Below are 24,281 nucleotides of genomic sequence, written 5' to 3' on the forward strand. Positions count from 1 at the left end.
TTCCTTTTCCTTGCACTTGCGATTTTCAGTCGTTTTGTTATTTGCGTGTAGACTGTCATTAGATGATGATTGTGATTCTGGATGAAATAGTGTCAACTTTAATGGTGATTTTAATGGTTTTGGACATTTTTGTGTTTCCAAGTATGCTTGATCCGGTAAGTTGGTGGTTATTTTTGTTAAGGATTACTGAATGAATCAGAGGCTCTGGTTGGTCGACCATCTGTCTGGTAATGAACATAAAATTTTAGGAACTTGGTATAAATTGACAATATTGTAACTAGACTGACGATCGACTAATCAAAGACTGTCCAATTAAATTGATAATTGAAGAAACAAGAACTTTTGACGAAATCGTGAAAACTTCTGTTCAGAGGCTGATTTCTCTGGTACTGAAATGATACGGTCAAAAAGGTCAAGTTTAGCAAACAAGGTGCAAAATGACATATACCGTACTATACCGACATACTCAGGGGTGTATCTAGAAAAAGTGAAAAATTAGGGAGGATTTGAGATTTGATCCTCAATAATCGTTAAAAAATTGAAGAATTATACCCTAAAAGTGGTTAAAATTGACCCACAACGACTTAGCCTCTACTTTCCTTGATACACTCTGTCATTACCAGATATATCGACCCCTTGGCTTATAAATTATATCTATATGCTAAAAATCAATTCATTTTTATTTCTTCATTTCTAGAAAATTGTAAAACACATAATCAGTTGCTGATCGACTCATAAAGTACATAAGATAAGATATCAAAAGGCAGCATATCTTTTAGAACATGAAAAACATTCTTTGCAGAAGCCGACACCTGAGCAAATAGTACAAAAAAAATGTTTACTGTATTATTAATTTTATATTGATAACATTCAAAGTAATTGATGTGAATAAATGATTAAGTGGGGTTGAAGTTTTTGAGAGTTTGAGTGGTTTAAGGCGCATTTTGTGGATGTAGTGGGAAGTTTTGGTGTGGAATGTAGAAATTTAGGGGTAGGGTTTGGGAAATTTTGAATCAAAAATTGAAGATTTTGATTCAAAATGATGGAAATGGAGTTTTGTCTCCTTGGCTAGACATCTAGGTCAAGTGGGTAGGTCGAGAGATGTGGTTAAGTGTCAAACCCTCTAGTCACTTGACTAGGGTATCTAGCTGATCAAGCTGAGCAACACACTTGACAGGGGTATCTTGCTGAACACATCCTAGGTGCTGGAGAATCGATATATTTTTGTATTGGCAACGCCGACGCGGAGAGGTCTAAACAAGCTAATTTTACTGTTCCATAACTTCCAAACATTCCCAAACTGTCTCAAATAATACAATCAACAAAACTATCTACAAAAAAAAAAAGTCATGAATCACACAATCTCAGCTGATTCTCATAAATAATATTATAAAAAAATTCATGATCATCCTTAATCAGTTCTACACAACAATTCCAAGTGCAATGACGTCTTTTGTGATTTTTTCAATAATTTTCTTATCAGGCTCGATTTCCGCGATACAAGTGACGATGAAATGTTGGCCGAAGATGTTAGTCGAGGAAATTAGCCACGGTCATTTGTATTCAGCAACGGCTGACATGTGCTGCATGATAATTGATGAATATGACAAAAGTAGTGAGTTGGAAGTGGCAAATATGACGGGATTATATCGAAAATATGAAGATCTTTTGATGTCATTAAGCTTCAATGTCAGTTACACTTTACTGCCTGAAAAGATGCCAAAAGGAATTGGACGAGTTGTTGCCAAGAGTCGTGGACATCGATTGAAGGGTTTTGGGATTTTTGACCAAAAAAATTTGAAGACAATCAACAAAGAAAGCTTCACAAACATGCCGGAACTGGAAGTGCTGAAAATTGTCAGTAATCGGAAGATTGAAGGACTTCCGGGTGATGTGTTTGCTGACCTGTCGGTGCTTATAGAGCTGAAATTAGACAGAAACAGCCTCAAAAGTCTTCATGTGGATTTACTCAAAAATTTGCGACTTTTAAAGGATTTCTCAGCCAGTGGCAATCCAATTGAAGTCATTGAGGAACAACTGTTCAGAAATAACAAGAATTTGACATCAATTGACTTTAGTGACACAAAAATTAAAAGAATTAATGTGGATTTTAGGAAGCTACCAAGCATTGTGAATATTAAGGTCAAAACTAATGGAACATGTCAGATCTTTAAGGATTCGACGGTCGATATTGGACAAGTACAGAGGAATAATGTGAATTATTGTGGTGGGTCGGGGGATTAAGAGGGGATTTTGGGGATATATGTGATTTACCCCGGGGTTGGAGCAAAAAGGCTACAATTGGGAATTTATGGGAATTCAGGTAGTCAAGCTCTACTAAGGGTCCATCCAGGGGGAGGGCATGGTTTGACCAGTGTTCAGGGGGGTGGTTGAGGGTTCAGTGTCTTGATGGGGAACACAAGGGGGTGTTCTTGTTCCAAAATTCTTCATTTTTCAAAGGTTTTCGAGTTGAACCTCCAAATCCCATCAAAAAACCTCTGACTTTGTCTTTGTCCTTCACCCTTCCCCTCTCCTTACCCTCCCCTCCCCTAACCCCCTCACTCCTTACCTCGATACCCTCCCTCTCCTCTTACAAAACCTCTTCTTATCACTCTTTCAGTTCCAATCATCCACTCATCACGTCAAGATGCAAAACACTATCATTCTCGTATTTATTCTCATCAATTTCTGCATGTGCAGCACTTTTGAAGTCCCAATGACTTGTGATTGTGAGTATAGATCATCAACATGCTACTCATCGATGATCATCAGGCATAAAATTGATGAATCGACGAGATTTGTTAGTAAGCATTGCAACTTGTCGGATATTGAGGATGTTCAGCTGTCTTGGCTGACTGAAGGGATTCAGAGGGAATTTGAGGAATTTAGGAATGTTAAAAATTTAAAAATTACAAATTCAAATTTAGAAACTTCTGAAAATTATTTTAAAAATTTGGAAAATCTCAAAAAACTTGAAATTCCTGGAAATGGAATTAAAATTGCGCCAAATTTTTGTGGACAAATTGAAAAGATTTTTATAAATAAAAATAAAATTAAAATTTTAAGGAAAAGTAATTTCAAAAATTTAAAAAATTTGGAATTTTTAAATGCTGAAGAAAATGAAATTTTTTATTTAAATGAAAATGTTTTTGCTGAAAATTCAAATTTGAAAATTTTAAATTTAAATAAAAATTTTATTACATTTTTTGAACCAAAAACTTTTCAAAATAATTTAAAACTTCAAGAAATTCACTTAAATTGGAATCAAATAAAAGATCTAAAATTTGAATATTTTAAAAATAATTTAAATCTTGAAAAACTTCAACTTAGAGGAAATAAAATTAAAATAATAAATAGAAATATTTTTGAAAATAATTTAAAACTTGACTGGATTGACTTGGCTGATAATGTAATTATTTTGATTGAAAATAATAGCTTTAAAAATTTAAATTTTGTTGATTTGAGATTTAATTTTTGTATTAATGAAGAATTTTTTGTTAAATCTAAGAAAATTTTGCATATGGATAATTTAATTAATAGAAATTGTAATATTTTTTATGCAATTTATGATAAGAATGTTTAATTAAAAATAAAAAATTTAAAAATTTTGAAAAAAAAATTTTAAAAATTAAAAAAAATTTTAAAAATTAAAAAAAAATTGAAAAAATTGAAAAAATTGAAAAAATTGAAAAAATTGAAAAAATTGAAAAAATTGAAAAAATTGAAAAAATTGAAAAAATTGAAAAAATTGAAAAAATTGAAAAAATTGAAAAAATTGAAAAAATTGAAAAAATTGAAAAAATTGAAAAAATTGAAAAAATTGAAAAAATTGAAAAAATTGAAAAAATTGAAAAAATTGAAAAAATTGAAAAAATTGAAAAAATTGAAAAAATTGAAAAAATTGAAAAAATTGAAATAATTGAAAAAATTGAAAAAATTGAAAAAATTGAAAAAATTGAAAAAATTGAAAAAATTGAAGAAATTGAAAAAATTGAAAAAATTGAAAAAGATTAAAAAATTTAAAAATTTGAAAAAATTGAAAAAAATTTATAAATTTACAGTTTTGTTAACTGCTCTAGTCACATGTCAGTCCATAAATTCAAATTCTGCAAAGGGGCTAGGAACTAAGAAAATTCCTCAAACTTCCCCACTCCTAACTGCCATCCCCTCATCTAGTAGACCAAAAACAATCCACAAAGTTTCCCATCTCAGTCAGTGTCCAAACACGTCAACATTGAAAGAAAAAACAAGTTAAAAAAATTTAATAATTTTTATTAATGAAATTCAAATAAACAAAATCAAAAAGTGAGCTAAAAATCATCAAAATGAGGCCATCAATCACGTCCATCCTTAGTATAGTATTTATATGTTATATTATATACTCAATGTTGACATTTGCGACACTTTTTCGCCGACTTGAGTGTAGTGATAAGTTTAGATGCTATCAAAGTTTTTTAAATAAAAATCCAAAGCTACAATTGGCACTGTTTACGAGTCCATCGACAAATCCAATATCAACGGAAGTGACAAAGATTGTTAACATTAGAAACTTTGATTATCAGGATAATTATCAAAAGTAAGTTGAGATTTTTGGGAGATGTAATTAGATGAGAATGTTGTTGACCTGGGTGTGACACTTTGGGTTAGGGGTGGGGCTAGGGTCAAGTGATGTCTGGAAGAATTTGATGGTTTTGTGGAATTATTGGGAATTTATGAGGAACATTTTAGAATATTGTGACAAATTCTGACTATTTAATACAAAAATGTAAATTTTACCGGCTAATGAAGTTGTTTTGAATGTTGGGTATGGTCAGGAGCGAATTCAGGAAGAAGATGGAGGGTATACCTACCTCTACACTTGGGTATACCCTTTCTTATACTCACCTACAACAACATTTGCCTCAACTCTACAGAATACCCAAGACTCTTCATCAAGAGCAATGTAATCAAGTCTATGCATAGGGACAGGTGAAAGAGGAAGTCTAGGGGGAGCTGTATAACATGGTGCAGGGTAAGATCGAGGGATAAGCATTGATATTGATGCAGGAACAGGTGTATTAGTAGGTGCATACCGAAAAACTAAACCTAAGGGCTTAGTACTCTTGAAAATTCATGAATATTTTCCAAAAATAGAGGGTAGGTTGCCGCTGACTACGCCCCGAGGGGTTGTCGACCCCTCTCTTCTGAAAAACCATTCAATCTACATCCCTGGGTATGATCAAAGTCAACAAATTCATCTAATCATCCTCAAAATTGTCAATAAATTCCAAATAATTAACCTTCAAATTTTCCTCATCTTTCCAGCACATTCCACATCGATGTTCCTTTAAAAACTCGCCGCAATGGCACCCTATATCTCTATGCAGCTATTGCACTTAACGACGGTTCACTTGATTGGAAAGACTTTCAACGTGAAGGTCCAACAGTCATTCAACGTGTACCATTGACTACTTATATGATTCCAAAGGATGAATTGTTCAACTTATTAGAAGATAATCAGGCTGAAAAGAAGACAAAAAGTGCTAAAAATGCTGCAAAAAATTTAAAACCAAAAACGCACATAAAATCTAAAGTTTTTCTCACAATGTTGACGGAAGCTGCATCACTATCACCACAAGATGTTCAAAATGCACCGGAATTAGCAAGAATGGCACGAATGACAAGAACAAATGAATTTTTACCGATGGTTCAAAGCAATATTCTCAAGGAACGAGCAGCATACATGATTGAAGTCACTAAGAATGTCACGGAAATTGATTTGGAATTCAATTATTCGCCAGCATCCGTTGGAAAGTTTAGACTTATTGCACACATTGACAATGCAATGAAACAATTGACTGGATTAGGATTTACATCCAAAGATATTGATGAAGTTAAGGAGATCTTTGCAGAGGCTAATTTATATTTGTTACTTGGAACTGTATTTATTGGAAGTATTCATGTAAGTATTGGCAATTGTTGTCTAGTCCCTAGTCCCTAGTCCCTAGTCCCAAGTCCCTAGTCTCTAGTCCCTAGTCCCTAAGTCCCTAAGTCCCTAATCCCTAGTCCCGAGTTGCTGCCCTATTCCATACTCTAGTCATGTCAGCCAATTTGACAGTTTTTCCTCCAAAAAAGCACCTAAAAAGACCAGAACCTAACAACTTGAATCCACACCACTTTACCATACCAACCAAATCTTAATCTCATCTATTCCTCATTTCAGACCCTCTTTGACTTCCTATCATTCAAAAATGATGTCAACTTCTGGAGAAAGAAGAGCAACTACGCTGGATTGTCGGTTCGAACAACAATTTGGCGCGCATTTAGTACAATCATCATCTTTTTATACCTTATGGATGAGAAGTCGTCATTATTGATTCTAGTACCGACTGGTATAGGAGCACTGATTGAGTTATGGAAGTGTAAGAAGATCCTGCACATGGACATCAGCTTCAGGGGTGTTAAACTACGCACAAATGTTGAAAATGAGAACAAAGAAATCACAAAAGCTGAAAAATTGACAAATGAGATTGACAAGCAAGGCATGAAATATTTGAGTTATGTCTTATATCCACTGTGTATTGGATATGCTGTCTATTCGTTGATTTATCATCCACACAAAAGTTGGTACAGCTGGACACTTCATTCACTTGTTAATGGTGTCTATGCCTTTGGATTCCTGTTCATGTGTCCACAACTGTTCATCAATTACAAGATGAAATCAGTTGCAGCACTTCCATGGCGTGCATTTATGTACAAAGCATTCAATACATTCATTGATGATGTCTTTGCATTTATTATAACAATGCCAACATCACATCGTGTTGCATGCTTTAGAGATGATATTATATTCTTAATATATTTGTATCAAAGATGGTTATATCCAGTTGATAAGACTAGAATTGATATGGGAGCATCGATGGTGGATGATGATGAGTATGAAGCAATAGACAATGCAGAGAATAAGGAGGATGTTAAGGAGAGCAAAAAGGACAAATAAAAAATCAACAATTTTAGGTTCAGGCACTCAACTTATCCATGGATTTTACAAATTTTGGAATGAGTGGGTCGGTCTAGGATTTACAATACGAAATCTGTGAATTATCATTTTTGAATAGTTTTGTCATCTGTAAGTTTGAAAATTATTTGTTAGATTATTAATAAAAAAATGAATTTTTTCCATAAAATGAATTAATTTTGAGATTTGTGCTTTAGTTCCTTTTGATAATCTATCCGGGAAGTACCACCCTACTCAGAATACCTTACGCTATCCTTTCCCACTCTATCTTACGGGATACCCTGTCATACTCGGGATACCCTGTCATACTCGGGATACCCTGTTATATCCGAGATACCCTTTCATATCTGAGATTCCCTGTCATACCCGGGATACTCTGTCATACCCAGGATACCTTGTCATACCCGTGATACCATATTCTAACCAGTATTCTCTGCTCTAACCGAGATAACCTATTATATTCGGAATATCCTCCTCTATCTTGAATGACCTTCCATTTTTTGAATACTCTTTTCTCGTCAGAGTGTTAGGACTATCCTACCTACCCTACCTCTGCCCCAAGTAAATTAAGGTAACTAGAATAGGGTATAATTGCTCCAGTCCAAGTTTTCCCTATCCAGATTGCTTTAGTTCTTAGTTACTCTATCCTAACTGTCTTAAGTTACCCAAAACTGAGAAGCTAGGGTAGTTGTGGTACCATCCATTGTGTTCCATTGTCCAGAGCATCCCAATGAATCGAAACTCAACATCTGCTGACATAAAATCTATTATTTATTTCTCAATTTTTTTTTTCTTACAATTTTGTCAAAATTTCAGTTTTATTTTTTTATAAATTTAATAATTCAACTAATTTAGTTATTCCAAAGAGATAGATCCTAACTTCATATTCCAATTACTGTGCATCAAAATGTCATTCAAATCATAAATCCAGCCTAGCCTAATTTCATTTTTCATCATCACTGTCCAGTGTCAAATCAACGGTATCTGCATTCGGTTTAGCAGCTGTTCCAGTCGCTGATGCTGATGATTTTGAATTGGACTTTGGTAAGTCATCAGTCACGACTTCTAAATCATCGGATATAATTTCAACTTTTTGGACACTCTTAACTTGCTCTTTGGCTTCCTCTTTTGTGTCTAATGTGCTCCATTCGCCGTCCTTGTGCAGCTGAATCTCATTGTCATCAAGTCCAAGCTTTTGAGATCCAATGACTTCTTGGAAGTATCCATCAATTACGAGATTCTCATATAGTGCTGGCTTGTCACAAACTGGACAATTCCATGTTGGCTTCCGTTCATTCATTTGTAGGTAAAGTGATGCATCGAAGCACTGAAGATGCATGCATGTTGAGGCACTAAATAATGGGAAATAATGAGGAATTGAAGGAAATTGAATTTTGTTGGACTTACCGACAAGGCGTTGTCATCCTCATTTTACCCAATGGACATATCAGAGAGACTCGAAGCATTGTTGTTGCAATTTCACAATCTGCGTCTTCCTTTAACTTTTCTTTAATTAATCCACGTGTGTATTCGGATGGTTTACTTCCTTTTGTCTTCATACGCTGTAGTAAGCAGTCTGGAAATTGAAGATTATTGTTAATATGAAGCTCAACTAAGTGCTAAGTGCTCAGGGTTGTGGACAATCCAGGGAGGAGTGTCATATCCGTTATGGAGGAACGCCAAAGGATTGTCCAATAAGGGAGAATGGCGACGGAGGGCTGAGATAGTGTGTCCATACCCAAGACACTATAAACTCTATGGATGTACATACCTGATGTCAATTTTCGTACTAAATAACAAGATATGACAAAGGCTCTGTTGAACTCTGTCTGCCATTGGACATGAATAACTGAAAAAAATATTTCAAAATTAATGAAAATTTTCTGGAATTCCTTCAAAGTTAGTCATCCTTACCATTAGCGACTGTCGGAGATATTTTGACATGCGGTGTGATATTGACTGGCCTAGGTGGTCGTCTTGGTTCAACACCTGGTTTATTTGTTGCAATTGGGTTCTGTGAGGATTAAAGAATGTTGAAATTAGGAACATTATTGAGGTTTTAAGGTTTAGTAAGAGTTAGATCCTGTGAGAATCACAATTTCTTCAAAAATCAGCCGATGTGCTGTTCAGACTAACCAACAAGAAATCGTGATTTCTACGACTTTCAAGATAGTGCCTGACTCTTGACATTGAGGCTACTTACCGGCAATTGACATAATTTTCCATTAACCTTAACCTGGACATTTGGTGGGAAACAGTCTTCCTGTTCCGATGTTGTTTCAAGCAAACAAAATCGCAGTTGAACTTGTATTAAATATTCTGGCTTTGCAGGGTTACGAACGTCACGGTTCATTGCTGTAAATGGTTAAAAAAAGGTCAAGATTAGTTGTTGTTGAGTTTTGAGGGAAAGTGGGTGATCCAGAGAGGGGTAAGGGGTCTTAGGCAGTTAGGTACCGTTACTTGATAGAAATCAATTCAGATTTTGATCAGAATGTGACCATTTAAGTTTGACAGGATATCAAACCTGGGACTGGTTTCTTGACATACCTGGGTAGGTAGGACTATCCAGGTTCCTACATCCCCAGTATCCAGAGTAAGAAATGGTCAATTGTGTAGGATATTCAGAGTCTTGGGGTATTCCGAGTATGATAGGGTATCCTGGGTAGGGAGGCTAGGGTATCCAGAGTAAGGTCCTATCCCAATATTCCACCCCTGATCCAAACCCAATACACAAATGGGTGTCTAACCTAACACCTGAGCCATCAATTGAATGACTTACTCTTATAGAACTCACCTATATCAGTAGCCTGTTGAGGAGTTAGATGAAAATAGTAAGTTCCCTCTTGTTGTCTAGCTTGACTAGCCGGCATAAGTGTCGATGGCTGCAGAAGCGTTCCTAAAACATCATAAAAAGCTAATCTCTTTAGTTTTACATCTGGTTGTATTGGAAAGCCTGATGTGATGAATGGTGCTACATTGTGGGGTGTCTGAATTGTTGGATTTAAGTTAGAATTAGGATTGACTGAAATTGATGAATACTCACAAGGGGAGTTGCATTGAACTGCTGTTGATACATGCTGGATATTTCGTTATTTTCTGGTGTTTTTGATCTCTGACGGGCAAGTGCTTGTCTAAAATAATTGATTGGAGAGCTTTTTTAAGGATGAGTGTTAAATTTTTGGGGAATTTTTGGGTAAGTTGCGAATTGTGAACCTTATGAGTAATTTAGTGTCACTGGATATGATTCACAATTCTCATAAATATCAGTAGATTCTCATAAAAGGTTTGAATCATCCAGAAAGTTTATGGATGTTGTGAAATCAGTCAAAACATTCAGGATTTATCTGGTTTGTCCAATTTTTAGGGATGTCCAAGTATAGGATAAATTGGGTAATGTAGAACCGAACCGGCATGACTTTGAGATGATCCTGGGTTTCGTTAAAATCCAGCATCATCCCAAGAATCCGGATTTAGGACCAAATACCCGACTTGTGCTGCTCAGGATGCAATTTCAAATTTACTTACATTTTATCAAATGACTTTTCAACTTGCTTCCTTATTTCCTGTTTTTGTGTCTCACTAATTTCCCTTCCTTTCAGCAATTGTAAAACTCGAGCCTGCAGGGCATCCTTTCGTGAATTTTTCGGATATTTATAGACAGCTAATATTGAATGTAAATCAATCACACGAAGAAATTCAACTTTTTTCTATTAAAAAAAACGGAACAGAATTAATTTTTTCATTTTGGAACTGACATTTTTTTGGATGCTCACTTTAATGCTTTCGTCGTCTTTCTTGTCACTTTGCCTCGTTCTTTTCATGCTCTGCCTGAGATTTCATATAAAATTTATGTTGACGTTTTTAGTTATTTGGAAAAATAATGCCGAAATTTTAGGAATTTGTGTTTGTTTGTCTTTTTTGATCTACACGCAAAGAAATATGTTATTTGACTGGTGGGATTTTTTTTTTTTGGTCTACTACCTGTAGAAATTGGCGGGTAGAACTTGGACAAGTTTGAAACTTTTTTTCTGTTTTGGCGGGTAATTTGGTGATGATCTTTTTTTTGGTAATTTTGTTGATGATTACTTTGTGTATTTACCTAATCAACTGAATATAGACACAACTGAACAATCGAGGGTTGGATGAGCCAGTTCCAAGTTGACTGAACCATTCTCAAGTTGAATATAGAGCCGTTCTCAAATTGAATGAACCTTTCCAACTTGAATGAGCCTTTCTCAAGTTGACTGAACCATTCTCAAGTTGACTGAACCTTTTTCAACTTGAACGAATTGTTCTCAACTTGATTGAACCGTTTTCAACTTGAATGAACCTTTGTCAACTTGAATGAAGCTTGATCAACTTGAATGAACCATTTTCAACTTGATTAGAGCTTTCTGAACTTGAGCAAAAGTCCATTAAAGCTCAACCAGAAAAATCCATTCAAAAACATCAATTTTAACCAATAAATTTGATCTACAGAGCATCAACTGTCAAATAAAATTCAAAATCACAAAATTCAAAGCAACACTTCATTTTTTTATCAACCTCAGTGTGCATTGAAATATTTTGTAAACAAATCGTGTAAAAATAATAATCTGATGTAACAAAGTGAAAGTTTAAGTTAATTTAAATTAATTATCAAAATTCATAAATCACAAGATGAGGAAGCTTCTGATAAGTTTCTACAAAAAGACAGCACAAGTTGTCAATGAGCAGCATACAGCATTATTTACAAAATATCTTCTGCTAACCAACACTGTATCAAGTGGATTTTTAATGTACATTGGTGAATATTTTGCACAACGAATTGAAAAATCAAGAAATTTTAATGAAAATGAATATGACAAGGAGAAAATGAAGCAGTTGGCTGTTGTTGGACTTAGTCAGGGTCCATTGCATCATTATACGTACTTGTGGATGGAACGGTTGTTGCCGGGTAACGCTAAGTCAACAATTGTGAAGAAAATTATGAGTGATCAAGTGAGTCAAGGACTTTTGGGGATTTTTGAATGAAAATTTTGGATTTTTTGGGGTTTTTGAGGTTAGAATTGGGTTTAAGGTCAGGGGTTAGGAGATACGGTCAGTGACCTCAAGGTCACCCCTCTCTCCCCCCTAGTTACTCAAAAAACCAAGAAAATTGAAGAACTTGTTTCAATGCGAGTGAGGAGGGGTGTGGTGTACCCCTACCAACCCCCCACCATACCCTCAGAACATACCTTGAGCCTTCAATTTCTTGATACTCAAAAGCAACTTTTTGACCCCAAAATATGCCCCCAAAAACCTCAAATTCAAAAAAATCCAAAACATAACCTCAAAAATTTTGAGGTTAGATTCACTAATTTTTAAAACAAACTTTCCCTTTTGCAGTTCATCGTGTCGCCAGTGTTCATCCTTCACTACTTCTACACATCATATTTCCTCGAAGGTCGTAAAGTGACAGAAACCAATGAACTTTTGAAGGATAAATTTCTAAAAGTTTATGCAGCTGACTGGCTTGTGTGGCCAGCAACACAATTTATTAACTTTATGTTTGTGCCGTTGCAGTATCGAGTGCTTTACATCAACATGATTACAATGTTTTACAATATATTCTTGTGTTATGTCAAGAATGAGCGGAAGCACTGATTGGATGTGCTGATTGGATGTATTAAATTAATTTATAGCGCAATTTTGTCAATTTTATTATTTATTGAAGCTGTATTTATGGGTTTTAGGGATGACTTTTTGGGAGATGACAGCTGAATGGAAGAGATTAGCTGTAGCTTAGCTGTAGCTTAGCTGTAGCTTAGCTGTAGCTTAGCTGTAGCTTAGCTGTAGCTTAGCTGTAGCTTAGCTGTAGCTTAGCTGTAGCTTAGCTGTAGCTTAGCTGTAGCTTAGCTGTAGCTTAGCTGTAGCTTAGCTGTAGCTTAGCTGTAGCTTAGCTTGTAGCTGTAGCTTCATTCCATTAAGTTGACTTCCCTCAAAAATATTAGAAAAATAAAAAAAAATATGAAATTTTAAAAAATTGAGAATTTTAATTAATTAATTTCAGTATATTAACCTTGCAATGCGAATCTCAACCGACTGCGTGATGGCAAAATATTAGAAAAATAAAAAAAAATATGAAATTTTAAAAAATTGAGAATTTTAATTAATTAATTTCAGTATATTAACCTTGCAATGCGAATCTCAACCGACTGCGTGATGGCAGCATGATTATATGCTATTAACTAGAGACTAGAAATTAAAAATTAATTACAGCTTCAGTTTGGTGACAATGCGTATTTTTGTGTCACCACATCATCTTCATTTCGTATAAATTCGACTGCATTTCGATCATTCAATCACATTAAAGCTTTGGATCGTCTTGTAAGATTGTATCTTGACAGAAAGTAACGAAAAATGTCAATTTTACCGGTTTTTATTTTGACAATTTCAATCACTGCAATATCAGCATTGGTAAGTTAAGCTACAGCTAAGCTACAGCTAAGCTACAGCTAAGCTACAGCTAAGCTACAGCTAAGCTACAGCTAAGCTACAGCTAAGCTACAGCTAAGCTACAGCTAAGCTACAGCTAAGCTACAGCTAAGCTACAGCTAAGCTACAGCTAAGCTACAGCTAAGCTACAGCTAAGCTACAGCTAAGCTACAGCTATGCTAATTCTCTTTAATTCCAGAACTTTAACATCACAAACCTCAGCAATTGCGACGATATTCCCCTCGACTACACTCAAGATGCTGAAATTGAGGTTGCCGACGTCACTTATGAAGCAAATGAGATGGGATTTTACGACACATTACACGGCAAATATATAGTTCATATCCATCAACTTGATCACATTGACATTGAGCTAGTCATCACATTTTTCAAGTGTCCAAAAGGTGCAGTTGGTCCATGTAAGAATGTCCTTAAGGAATACGTCGAATCAATCACATGTAAGCGATTCTTGGAAGACAAAAGTGGACCTTGGTATGTCTTTGCGCCAGCTATGGATACCAAAAATTTGTGTGCCAAACTCGTTGGAACTTATCAGTTTACAAAAGCACATCTGAATGGAACTTATATTGAAAATTATATGGACATTGAGGAAGGACATTATAGGATTAGAATGTTGAATCATGTACCGGGGAGGAATATGGATATTAAGAATTTACGTGGATGTGTTGAAATTGATTTTGATATTGTGTGATCAGCTTAGACCCCCTTCCAACCCCTTAACCTGCACCACTTGACTTCACTAAGTTGATCATCAATTTAAGGCAATCCCGAATCTGTTAATGGACAATGAGTCAAATTAATCTATCAAAATTATCAGACAGAAAACGACTTATCATTAAATCATACAATTATGTCATCGATTACTCGTTTTTTATCTGATTTATTTTTTATCATAAGCATAGTTTGTAGATTAAAGTCGGCTTTAATAAAATAGAAGAGCATTTGAAAAAATCAAATTATGATTTATTTCCTATTTCTTCGGTCTCATCGGTCTTTGGTATTCATTCTTCGTTCTTTTCGGTTCCTTCAGTCTCTTCGGTCGTCTTAGATCGTCTTCGGTTGTCTTCGGATTCTTCGGTCGTCTTTGGTCGTCTTCCGTCATTTCGGTTTCTCCGGTCGTCTTCGGGTTTCTTCGATCATTTACGGTCTATTCGGTCGTCTTCGGTTATCTTCGGTCGTCTTCAGTCCTTGCAATCTCTTCGGTCGTCTTGGGTCTCTTCGGTCTCTTCGGTTGTCTTCGGTCTTAGTTCTCTTCGGTCATTTCGAGCTCTTCGTTCTCTTCTGTCTTTTCGGTTGTCTTCAGTCCATTTGGTCGTCTTCGGTCGTCCTCGGTCGTCTTCGGTCGTATCGGTCTATTCGGTTGTCTTCGGGTCTCTTCGGCCTTCGATATCCATCGCTAATTAGATGAGCCAATTGACTAGAATTCTAATTCAAACTACTTTTTGTAATTGTAAATTTTTTTTTATCAGCAACTGATAACTACTTTTACAAATAAAAAAACACATTTTTCTCCGCGATTTTCACAAACAAAAAATTAAACAAAACTCAATTATCATTTTAGTCAGGAAACAAAATTAAACGTGTGAGGAACACCATAAATTTTTAATCAATTGTGCAATAAATTTAATGGCTTAAAAATTGAACTCTTTTTTTTTTGTTTTTGTTGATTGTTATCAAAAATTGTTTACTAACCTTATTTAAGGAATTGTTTGAAAATTAGGTAACTACCCCTTCTCTTTTATGCAGTGGTGCTCAACCTTGTAATTTTCCCGTTTTACCTGGCGCAGCTTGGTGGTAAGCCTGGACCGAAATCGCATATGACATACGGTTTATGATATTTTGAAGGATGTGCCGCGGTACACAGGTTGTCCACCACTGCTCTACCGTGACGCATTTTATGAACCATTTGGGTGGGAGGGGTGGTGCTTTGAGGTTTAAACCCTAATACAGCAAACATGACAATTATAATTCTAAAAAGGGACACCCCTTCCCCCTCTCACTTGACTACCCCCCTACCCCCACCCCATGCCTAAATCTCACATAATTTCCAAACAATCCCCCATTAGATTTGAGTACATAGACACATTGATGTGTCAACTTATTATCTACTTGACTGCTGAAGTTTAAACAAGTGTTTTTTCTTCTATTATACTTGAAAAATCTAATTATAAGCTAAGTTGTGGCATTAGAAGTCATTAAAGTCATAGAAATTGTAAGCCTGCTTGACATTAGTTCCTTTAGTAGTTTCGTGACATTAAGAACATTCTTGGAATAAGTTAGGGATATTTTATTGGAATTTATATACATTGTAGTACATTCTTATATCCGTATCTGTTTCAGATTCCAGATGTAGACAGTTACACCGTCAATAAAGGCACAGAATTATCCAAAAAAAATCCCTAAAACAATGCAATCAAAAAATATCACAAATTCGAGACCTTTTATCATATCTTTCATCATTGCCATCTCAATCTACCTAATTTATATCTACACAATCTTATCAGCACCAGATGCTACACATTTGAAGCATTATGCAGTTAGTGATCTTACCGACATTCAAGGCAGCAATCCACAGAATGACAAACTGATGAAAATTATCACAAATTCACATTGCGGACGGTTCCCGATGCTGACAGACTTGAATGTTAGTGACACAAATTGGCAAGTGACAAACACAACAAATGGAACTTTTTACCTGCTTAATGCCTATTTTGATGACCGAGAGGCACTGAAGAATCAATCTGTAGTGAGAATCTTGGCATTAATCAATAGAATTGATGCTTCACTTAAGGCTTACTGTCAGTTCTGGTACGAGGGAATGAATGAACCAATTCCAGTGGAAGTTCAGCAGTACTTGATGATTTGGCCTAAATATTGGGGTACAAATGACAAAGGTGCTGGTCCATATTTGATCACATGCCCAAATCCACTGTCAAATGTCAGTTTAGTACCTCAATTTGTGTCATTTGTGGAACATGAATGTGGAAATGCCAACAATATCCTTGAAATAAGGAATAAAAGACCCAAAAATGGACATAAAGAGAAATTTTTGATCAGCGTGAAGAGTTTGGACTTCCAAAATGACATATCGCTGCTGCTGGTCGAATGGTGCGAAATGCTTAAAATTTTCGGGGTCAATAAAGTTGAAATATTCATCGTCAACGCCCATCCAAATGTCATTCGAGTACTCAAAATGTATCAAGCTGAGAATCTAGTTACGATAAAGTTCCTTAAATTTCCACACGAATTGCCCAACAAGGCATCACAAAGTTGGCAGCAATGGACACAGAATGACTTGGTTCCTTACCATGACTCTTTTTATGAGAATCTGTACCTGTATGAGTACATGATACCCATGGATGTTGATGAGTTTATTGTTCCTAGACACACTGAGGATCGAACCTGGTCGGATCTTTTAAGTCGAACAATTGAAAAGTCAAAAGTCAAAAATGAAACTTTTGATGCCTTTCCAGCCATGAACATGTACTTTGTCCTTAAGTCTGTCCATGAAAATGAAACAATTCCTGGAATTCCGAAAAATTTGAGATTTTTGTCCAATATTTATCGTGCTGCAAACTTTACACCAAATGGCGGAAATGCCAAGACATTCATGAGACTTGACCGAATTGTGACTGTCCACAATCATTTTCCATTTTCATGTTTCGACACTGGACATTGTAAGTTATTTGATATTCATCCTGAAGATGGACATTTAGCACATTATAGGACAGATTGTGACAATCCTGAATGTAAACTGGCAAAGCCAAATCCAACAAAAGACACGACATTGTGGAAGTACAAGGATGAACTTTTAGGGAATGTTAAAGCAGCATTAGAAAGACTGAAACAATTTAAGACTGACATTGATGTAGAGCCATTGGATATAAGGTTGGAGTAAATTGTTTCTGTTAGTTTGAGGTGATCCAGCCAGGATTTATGCTTAATTGTTAAGACATTTGTTATATATTTTCAAATAAAAAGTGATAATTTAATGATAAATTGAGGTTTTATTGATTTTTGGATAGATTTGTGTAATCATGCACGTACCATAAGAGGGGTCAAGAGGGGAGGATCGGGATGAGGGGTCAGGAGGGAGGATCGGGGTGAGGGGTCAAGAGGAGGATCGGGTTGAGAGGTCAGAGGGTTTGAACTAAATGTCCAGATAAGCACCAGTCGATTAATCAGGTCATATCCCAGGCAATGTCAATTGTGTGCAATTTTTCTTTAATGTACCGCGACATACAGTTTGAGCAACACTGCAAAATTCCCAAAACTCTTTAATTTCCTAAAGCATTCTTGAAACTGTGTCAAATAATTTTTATCTTGTTCAACAACAACGCATGTTGACTTTCAACACAAAACAAAAAAAAAGTCATGTTTGAGGTAATTTTTATCTTGCTTTAATGCCGACAGTTGTGATTTATAGCTACATAAAATTCCTTCTCTGCTTATTAAAAATGTTGTATTTATTTCCAAAATTTACAAAAATATATTTTTGATTGGCCAACTTGGGTCAACTTGGATCATCACCTGTAGTTTTGGTATCCACAAATCTCGTCCTCAAGAATCCTTGCAAAAGCAAATAACTTAAAGCTTTGCATAAACTTCGTTGTCTTCTTCAACAAAGAAATCAGGATACAATGAATCAGCATTCTCTGGTTTGCAGGCGTAATGCTTAAAGTCAGTCACACCAACTTGCTTCAATAGCTTTTCATCAATGAAGAAGTTGCCGGTGCATTGAGGCCCTCTTGTTAGAATGTCTGTAAATGGAATGAATTATTGGTTCTGTACAATCTATTAGAACTAGTTCTATTAACTTACAATAAGCAGAATCAGCCATAATGTCAGTACTTCTAGAGAAATCGGAACTTTCCTTTCCTTGAAGCATATCCGTAGCAGCTGTTGAAATTATCATTTTGGGCCACAAAGCATTAACAGCAATGTTGAAACTTTTGAACTCTTCAGCCATTCCAAGGACACACATTGACATGCCGTACTTTGACATTGTATAAGCAACATGACTAGAGAACCATTGTGGTCTCATGTACAGTGGAGGTGATAAGTTCAAGATGTGAGCATTATTGACTTCTTCAAATACGGTAGACATTCTTTAGACACTAAAAATGTTCCACGGACATTAATTTGATGCATCAGGTCGAAACGCTTCATTTCAGTCTTATCAGTTGGCGTTAAGCTGATTGCCGATGCATTATTGACGACAATGTCAATTCCACCGAATACCTCAACAGCTTTTTGAACAGCTGCTCGGACTTGTTGCTCATCACGAACATCAACAATGCATGGAAGTGCTTTACCACCTGCTGCCTCGATTTCTTTGGCTGCTGTGTAAATTGTTCCTGGAAGTTTTGGCTGTAAAGGATTTTTAGAAGTTAGAAAGTGAATGGGTTGATGTTATGGATGATGTCATACATGAGGTTCTGCTGTCTTAGCAGCAATCACAATATTGGCACCATCTGCAGCTGCTTTAAGGGCAATGGCCTTTCCAATTCCACGTGATGCACCGGTTATGAATAGAGTCTTGCCTTTCAGCTTCCTAGATTGAAGGAATAATGTCAAATGAATTCAAAAACAGACGTCAGGGCACCTACAAGGCACATAGCGAAGAAATGACAGAAAATCTGGCCTTAGGCTGAGGTTAGTCCAATCTAAGTGCAGTTTGACCAGATATTTTGCAATTTCTCCATCATGTGCTTTACAAAAAAGATTAGTTGTGTTACTCGGGGTTAATCTTACCCTGTATTTAAAACTTTGTTACTTTTGATCATTTTTGTGGTATTTTTGACTATTTTATATCACTAAATGCTACTTAGGAATGTTATAAATGCAATAAACTATTTTAATCAACAAGAATCACAAATTTCCAACTATTTCGGTCAAAATCAGCAATTTTGTGAATAATCCACTCCACAGTCTCAAAGGTTGATCTATAAACACCGAAATATTATCACAAATAAAACTTTTGAGAGAATTTGAGCAATAAGTAAAGAGCTTAATAAAAATATGTGAGATATAGAATCAGCTGAATGGTGAGAATTTGAGAAAGTGAGAGAAAAGAGCAAATTGTTTGTTTTGTTTCAGTTCTATTGGAAGAGTACGGTAGAGGATATATACACTGTTGGCTGCAACATGGATAGGCAAGGTTGGATTGGTTCAACAATATTTTAGTAAGAAAAATCATAAAAAAGTTTATTATTCCTAAAATGTATCAAAATATATACATAAGTACATGTCTCATGGACATAGTCAGAAGGGTCCGAATCTCCTTGAATGGACGATTCCCTATCCACAAATCACATTAAAAATTTCTCAATTTATCCAAAATACTTAAAGCTTTGCATGAACCTCATCTTCTTCGTCTTCAAATAAACTCAGATACAATGAATCAGCATTCTCAGGTTTGCAGGCATAATGCACAAAGTCAGTCAAACCAGCTTGTTTCAACAGTTTTTGATCGATGAAGAAGTTGCCGGTGCATTCTGGTCCTCTTGTCAGAATGTCTGTAAAGATAGTTATTATTAGTATTTCTAAGGCTTAGTTAGAAGCACAACTCATAAAATTTACAGAACTTCTTCAGAAAACTACTTACAATAAGCAGAATCAGCCATAATGTCAGTACTTCTAGTAAAATTTGAACTTTCCTTTCCACGAATCATTGCTGATGCAGCTGTTGAAACTGCATATCTTGGCCACAATGCATTAACAGCAATGTTGAAGCTTTTGAATTCTTCAGCCATTCCAAGGACACACATTGACATTCCGTACTTAGATATCGTGTAGGCAACGTGTTTTGAGAACCAGTGTGGCTTCAAATACAGTGGAGGTGATAAGTTTAGGATGTGAGCATTATCAGATTTTTTAAGGTACGGCAGGCACTCCTTAGACACCAAAAATGTTCCGCGGACATTAATTTGATGCATAAGGTCGAATCGCTTCATTTCAGTCTTATCTGTTGGTGTTAAGCTGATTGCTGATGCATTATTGACGACAATGTCGATTCCACCGAATACTTCAACAGCTTTTTGAACAGCTTGTCGGACTTGAACTCATCACGAACATCAACAATGCATGGAAGTGCTTTACCGCCGGCTGCCTCAATTTCTTTGCTGCTGTGTAAATTGTTCCTGGAAGTTTTGGCTGTAAAGGTTTTAATTATTTTATTGAGTGACTGAACTGACCGTAACAGGCAAAGTGAGATTGCTTTTGATACCGTAGTAACATGAAAGCATGATCTTCGCCTGTTAAGGTATGGATGAATCATACATGAGGTTCTGCTGTCTTAGCAGCAATTACAATGTTGGCTCCATCTGCAGCTGCTTTGAGGGCAATGGCCTTTCCAATTCCACGTGATGCACCGGTTATGAATAGTGTCTTGCCTTTCAGCTTCCTAGATTGAAGGAAAAATGTTAAATTAATTGAAAATTAGGGCATGTGGGGAATGTCATGTCTTGTCATGTCTTGTGTCATTTTTCAGGCAACACAGCGATGTTCTAGAGACTATATTGTGCTATTCGGGATTAATCTTACCCTGTGTTTAGAACTCTGTTGTTTTTGATCATTTTTGTGATGTTTTTGATCATATATTATCAGCTATAACATTAGCTTCAATAAACTACTGTAACTACTTTAAGAATCTACAAATTTCCTACAATTTCGGTCTAAAATCTGCAAATTTTGCTAATAAGTCACTAAACAGTTTCAAAGGTTGATCTCGTAAACTTCAAAATATTATCAAAAATCCAACTTGTGAGAGAATTTGAGCAATAGTAAGGAGATATACAATCAGCTGAAAGTTGAGAATATGAGAAAAAGAGAGAAAATTGTTTGTTTTTGTAAGATTATTTGACCCAATTCAAAAATTCCCATAACGGCTTTTTAAAATTCAAATGTTTTCTCACTCACCAAACAGACAGTATTTTACCCCTGCCAAAAAAAAAGTAGAATAAAGTCATAAAAGTACGAAAACTAAAAGCAAAACAAAGCAACCAAAAAAAAGTTTTAAATTTAAATTTTCCTTAATTTTTAGCCAAAAAATCATTAAAATAATTCCAATAATTAATTTAATAGCTCAATAAACATGCTTACAAGCACAATTAAACTCAAAATTCTCGTCATTGGCGAAAGTGGAGTCGGAAAATCGAGGTAAAAAAATTTAAAATTCTTTGTGACTTTTTCAGAATTCCTTTAAAATTTCCTTAAATTTTCAGTCTGATGCTGCGATTTACGGACGACAAATTTGATCCAAATGAACAGCCAACAATTGGCGTAGATTTTAAGGTGAAAAATTTAGATATTGATGGACAGAGAATTTATCTACAGATTTGGGATACTGCTGGTCAGGAACGGTTCCGGACATTGATACCAAGTTACTACAGGTAAGATTAACGCTGTGATTTAGTAGACATTTAAGGGCATTCTTCAGGAATTTCATGAATTTGTGTTGAAATTGATGGAAAATTACATCAGAAATGTAAATAATTAAGTGAGTCATGCAGTCATTGTTAAGTGGATTTATATGGGAATTTGAGCTATATATAGGTATAGAGTGAGACCTTGGTAGTTGAGTAGTGAAGGAATATGATAAGATTATTTACTTTCTCCAGGTTCAGCTGATTGGCGCAAGGGTCACATTGTCTACGTTTAAAGAACGATATGATAGATTATTTGAGGAATTGTTCGAAACATGACTAGAAGTAATCGCAGCTATTATATAGACTCATATTATATCATTATAGAGTTTGTCAGTATGACTAAATAAATCAGATATTCAGGACAATACACCATATAATGTCACTTGATGAATTGTAGTCAATTTAAATGAATTTAGAGCTTTATGTAAAAATCTAGACTTTGTAGTCGACTTGACTGAACAAGTCAATTTGGGATGAATTCCCTAGCATTATGGAATTAAGTATGGTCTCAATAGCAGAGTAAGCTTAAAGCAACACTCACGACCATGTTCATCTAGTATATTTAAGGTGGCCTGTTAGGAATTAGAACACAAAATCAGATCAAAAACATTCAAAATTGCTTATAAATCATCTCAAGTTGTGATTTTAAGACGCAAAAATAAGCAAAAAAAAAAATACATTGAGAACTTGTCTCATTTTGCGTCACAAAATGATCAAAGGTCAAGTTTGTTGAGTCGAATTGAATATGAAGAAATATATCGCTGATACAATTAAATTCTAAATCAATGGAGGGCAACCTGTGTGTCACGGCACACTAGAGTGTCTCCCTAGTTTTGCTGCTACACTAGTGTGCCGCTATATTAGTTGGAAATGGCATAAACCTTATTCAGACGTGTGGTTTCGGTCGAAACGACCACCAAGGTGTGCCGTGGCATAAACAAAGGTTGTCCAACACTGCTCTAGCTATTAGGCATCATTGATACTCAATATTGATATTTAATTTTATTTTTTTCAATTTTTTTAGAGATGCTACAGGTGCCATTCTAGTGTATGATGTCTCAAAAATGAACAGGTAAGCATAAGATAGCTAAAATTGGAATTTTTATAGATTTATCTCATATTATTGATTCCATTGGTAGGTAACCTATGTGTGCATCTAGTGTGCCGCCTAAAAATACTGGATATACCATGATAAGCCGTATGCGTGTATGGTTTCGGTCGTTTACCACTTAGATACATGCAGTACACATGCGGCACTATAGTATACAATGGTTGCCACAATGTGCCCACCTGGTCCATCCCTTGAATAAACCATAAAACTAATCATCTCCTTAAATTTCCAGTTTCCAAAAGCTCGAAACATGGCTCGAAGAACTCGAAATCAACACAAACAGAAACATCACAAAAATGATTGTCGGCAATAAAATTGATTTACAAAATATGCGTAAAGTTGACCGTGAGATGGGCAAAAAGTTTGCCAAACAGCAACGAGCCTTGTTTGTCGAGACATCAGCAGCTAACAATATCAACGTTCAAATGGCATTTGAAGAGCTGGTAAAGAAAATATTGGAAGATAACATATTTGATGACCAAAATGGTGTGGCCAAAAGTGACATAAGGCTTACTGGTATGACTGATGCACAGAATCAACAGCCAGCTGGTGGATCGTGTACGGGCGGCTATTGTGGAAGATGAGTTGATGGATCTGACTATTTGTGGACTTTTTTTTGGTGCGGATTTTTTTAAGAAAACGTTTTTTGTGGCTGGAATTTTTTGAGCCAGCTTGTTTTTTATTGTAAATTAAAAAAATTCAGCACATTTTCCTCAATTTAGCAATTTTTTAAAATTGACAAATAATTTCCGTGAATATTAAAAATTTTTGCATTATTTATTTTTCTAATAATATCGAAAATATTGTGAACATTAATGCCGAAAAAATGATAATATATATATTGTAATTTGTAAAATGTAAATTTTAACAAATTTAAATAAAAAAATGCGTAAATTAATTGAATATTTTTTGGAATTTTTATTCATTTTGGAAAGCGAATGGGGGGGGCTTGGCTGGCAGAAGGCTATGATGAAGGCAAAAGGTTCATTAATGGGTCATTAGTGAGTCCATGGTCCATTAGTAAGTCCAAAAGGTCGGTCCATTAGTGGGTCCATTGGTGGATACAATAGTTGGTCCATTGATCATTGATCGGTCGATTGGTGAGTCCATTGGTTGGTCTATTGGTAGGTCCATTGAAGGGTCCATTCGTCGGTCCTTTAGTGAGTCCATTAGTGGGTACATTAGTCGGTTCAATGGTTCATTGGTGGGTCCATTAGCGAGTCCATGGGTGGATCCATTGGTCAGTCTATTGGTGAGTCCTAAGTCC

The 24,281-nt window shown here is 35.5% G+C and overlaps 6 protein-coding genes, 1 long non-coding RNA gene and 2 pseudogenes across 9 annotated transcripts; 6 read left to right on the plus strand and 3 right to left on the minus strand.

Annotated features, from left to right (window-relative positions):
* The first annotated feature begins 57 nt into the window (after window positions 1-57).
* On the plus strand, window positions 58-911 carry LOC139100037 (uncharacterized). The gene is made up of 2 exons (XR_011545394.1): window positions 58-155; window positions 698-911. It is a non-coding gene; the product is annotated as an uncharacterized lncRNA (long non-coding RNA).
* A 3,082-nt stretch (window positions 912-3,993) lies between these two features.
* On the plus strand, window positions 3,994-7,170 carry LOC139100137 (lipid scramblase CLPTM1L). Its single transcript, XM_070652740.1, has 3 exons — window positions 3,994-4,576; window positions 5,305-5,941; window positions 6,203-7,170. Exons 1-3 carry the CDS (start codon window positions 4,326-4,328, stop codon window positions 6,977-6,979), a joined length of 1,665 nt encoding a protein of 554 aa, XP_070508841.1. The 5' UTR covers window positions 3,994-4,325; the 3' UTR covers window positions 6,980-7,170.
* A 577-nt stretch (window positions 7,171-7,747) lies between these two features.
* On the minus strand, window positions 7,748-10,938 carry Su(var)2-10 (E3 SUMO-protein ligase Su(var)2-10). The gene is made up of 9 exons (XM_070652736.1): window positions 10,771-10,938; window positions 10,523-10,704; window positions 10,041-10,128; window positions 9,792-9,984; window positions 9,201-9,352; window positions 8,912-9,011; window positions 8,769-8,846; window positions 8,405-8,573; window positions 7,748-8,349 (listed from the first exon to the last, which is right to left on the minus strand). Exons 1-9 carry the CDS (start codon window positions 10,816-10,818, stop codon window positions 7,941-7,943), a joined length of 1,419 nt encoding a protein of 472 aa, XP_070508837.1. The 5' UTR covers window positions 10,819-10,938; the 3' UTR covers window positions 7,748-7,940.
* Window positions 10,939-11,561: 623 nt separating this feature from the next.
* On the plus strand, window positions 11,562-12,748 carry LOC139100331 (mpv17-like protein 2). The gene is made up of 2 exons (XM_070652952.1): window positions 11,562-11,977; window positions 12,365-12,748. The coding sequence occupies exons 1-2, from the start codon at window positions 11,657-11,659 to the stop codon at window positions 12,620-12,622; spliced, it is 579 nt and encodes a 192-aa protein (XP_070509053.1). The 5' UTR covers window positions 11,562-11,656; the 3' UTR covers window positions 12,623-12,748.
* Window positions 12,749-13,356: 608 nt separating this feature from the next.
* LOC139100304 (uncharacterized) lies at window positions 13,357-14,365 on the plus strand. Its single transcript, XM_070652931.1, has 2 exons — window positions 13,357-13,435; window positions 13,653-14,365. Exons 1-2 carry the CDS (start codon window positions 13,379-13,381, stop codon window positions 14,163-14,165), a joined length of 570 nt encoding a protein of 189 aa, XP_070509032.1. The 5' UTR covers window positions 13,357-13,378; the 3' UTR covers window positions 14,166-14,365.
* Window positions 14,366-15,035: 670 nt separating this feature from the next.
* Window positions 15,036-17,473, plus strand: LOC139100303 (uncharacterized). Of its 3 annotated transcripts, none has more exons than XM_070652928.1 (2): window positions 15,036-15,194; window positions 15,815-17,473. In XM_070652928.1, exon 2 carries the CDS (start codon window positions 15,882-15,884, stop codon window positions 17,370-17,372), a length of 1,491 nt encoding a protein of 496 aa, XP_070509029.1. In that variant the 5' UTR covers window positions 15,036-15,194; window positions 15,815-15,881; the 3' UTR covers window positions 17,373-17,473. The 3 variants fall into 3 exon arrangements, with proteins under 3 accessions (XP_070509029.1, XP_070509031.1, XP_070509030.1); XM_070652930.1 differs by lacking the exon at window positions 15,036-15,194 and adding an exon at window positions 15,528-15,749; XM_070652929.1 differs by lacking the exon at window positions 15,036-15,194 and adding an exon at window positions 15,529-15,686.
* Window positions 17,474-17,851: 378 nt separating this feature from the next.
* LOC139100410 (hydroxysteroid dehydrogenase-like protein 2) lies at window positions 17,852-19,260 on the minus strand (annotated as a pseudogene).
* Window positions 19,261-19,806: 546 nt separating this feature from the next.
* On the minus strand, window positions 19,807-20,597 carry LOC139100411 (hydroxysteroid dehydrogenase-like protein 2; annotated as a pseudogene).
* Window positions 20,598-21,437: 840 nt separating this feature from the next.
* Window positions 21,438-23,849, plus strand: LOC139100106 (ras-related protein Rab-18-B-like). The gene is made up of 4 exons (XM_070652700.1): window positions 21,438-21,634; window positions 21,700-21,867; window positions 22,928-22,975; window positions 23,247-23,849. Exons 1-4 carry the CDS (start codon window positions 21,570-21,572, stop codon window positions 23,596-23,598), a joined length of 633 nt encoding a protein of 210 aa, XP_070508801.1. The 5' UTR covers window positions 21,438-21,569; the 3' UTR covers window positions 23,599-23,849.
* Window positions 23,850-24,281: the final 432 nt, after the last annotated feature.

The sequence above is a fragment of the Chironomus tepperi genome, unplaced genomic scaffold, assembly GCF_022539635.2.
Source record: "Chironomus tepperi strain 1889 unplaced genomic scaffold, CSIRO-AGI_Ctep_v1 contig_58, whole genome shotgun sequence".
NCBI classification, from domain to species: domain Eukaryota; kingdom Metazoa; phylum Arthropoda; class Insecta; order Diptera; family Chironomidae; genus Chironomus; species Chironomus tepperi.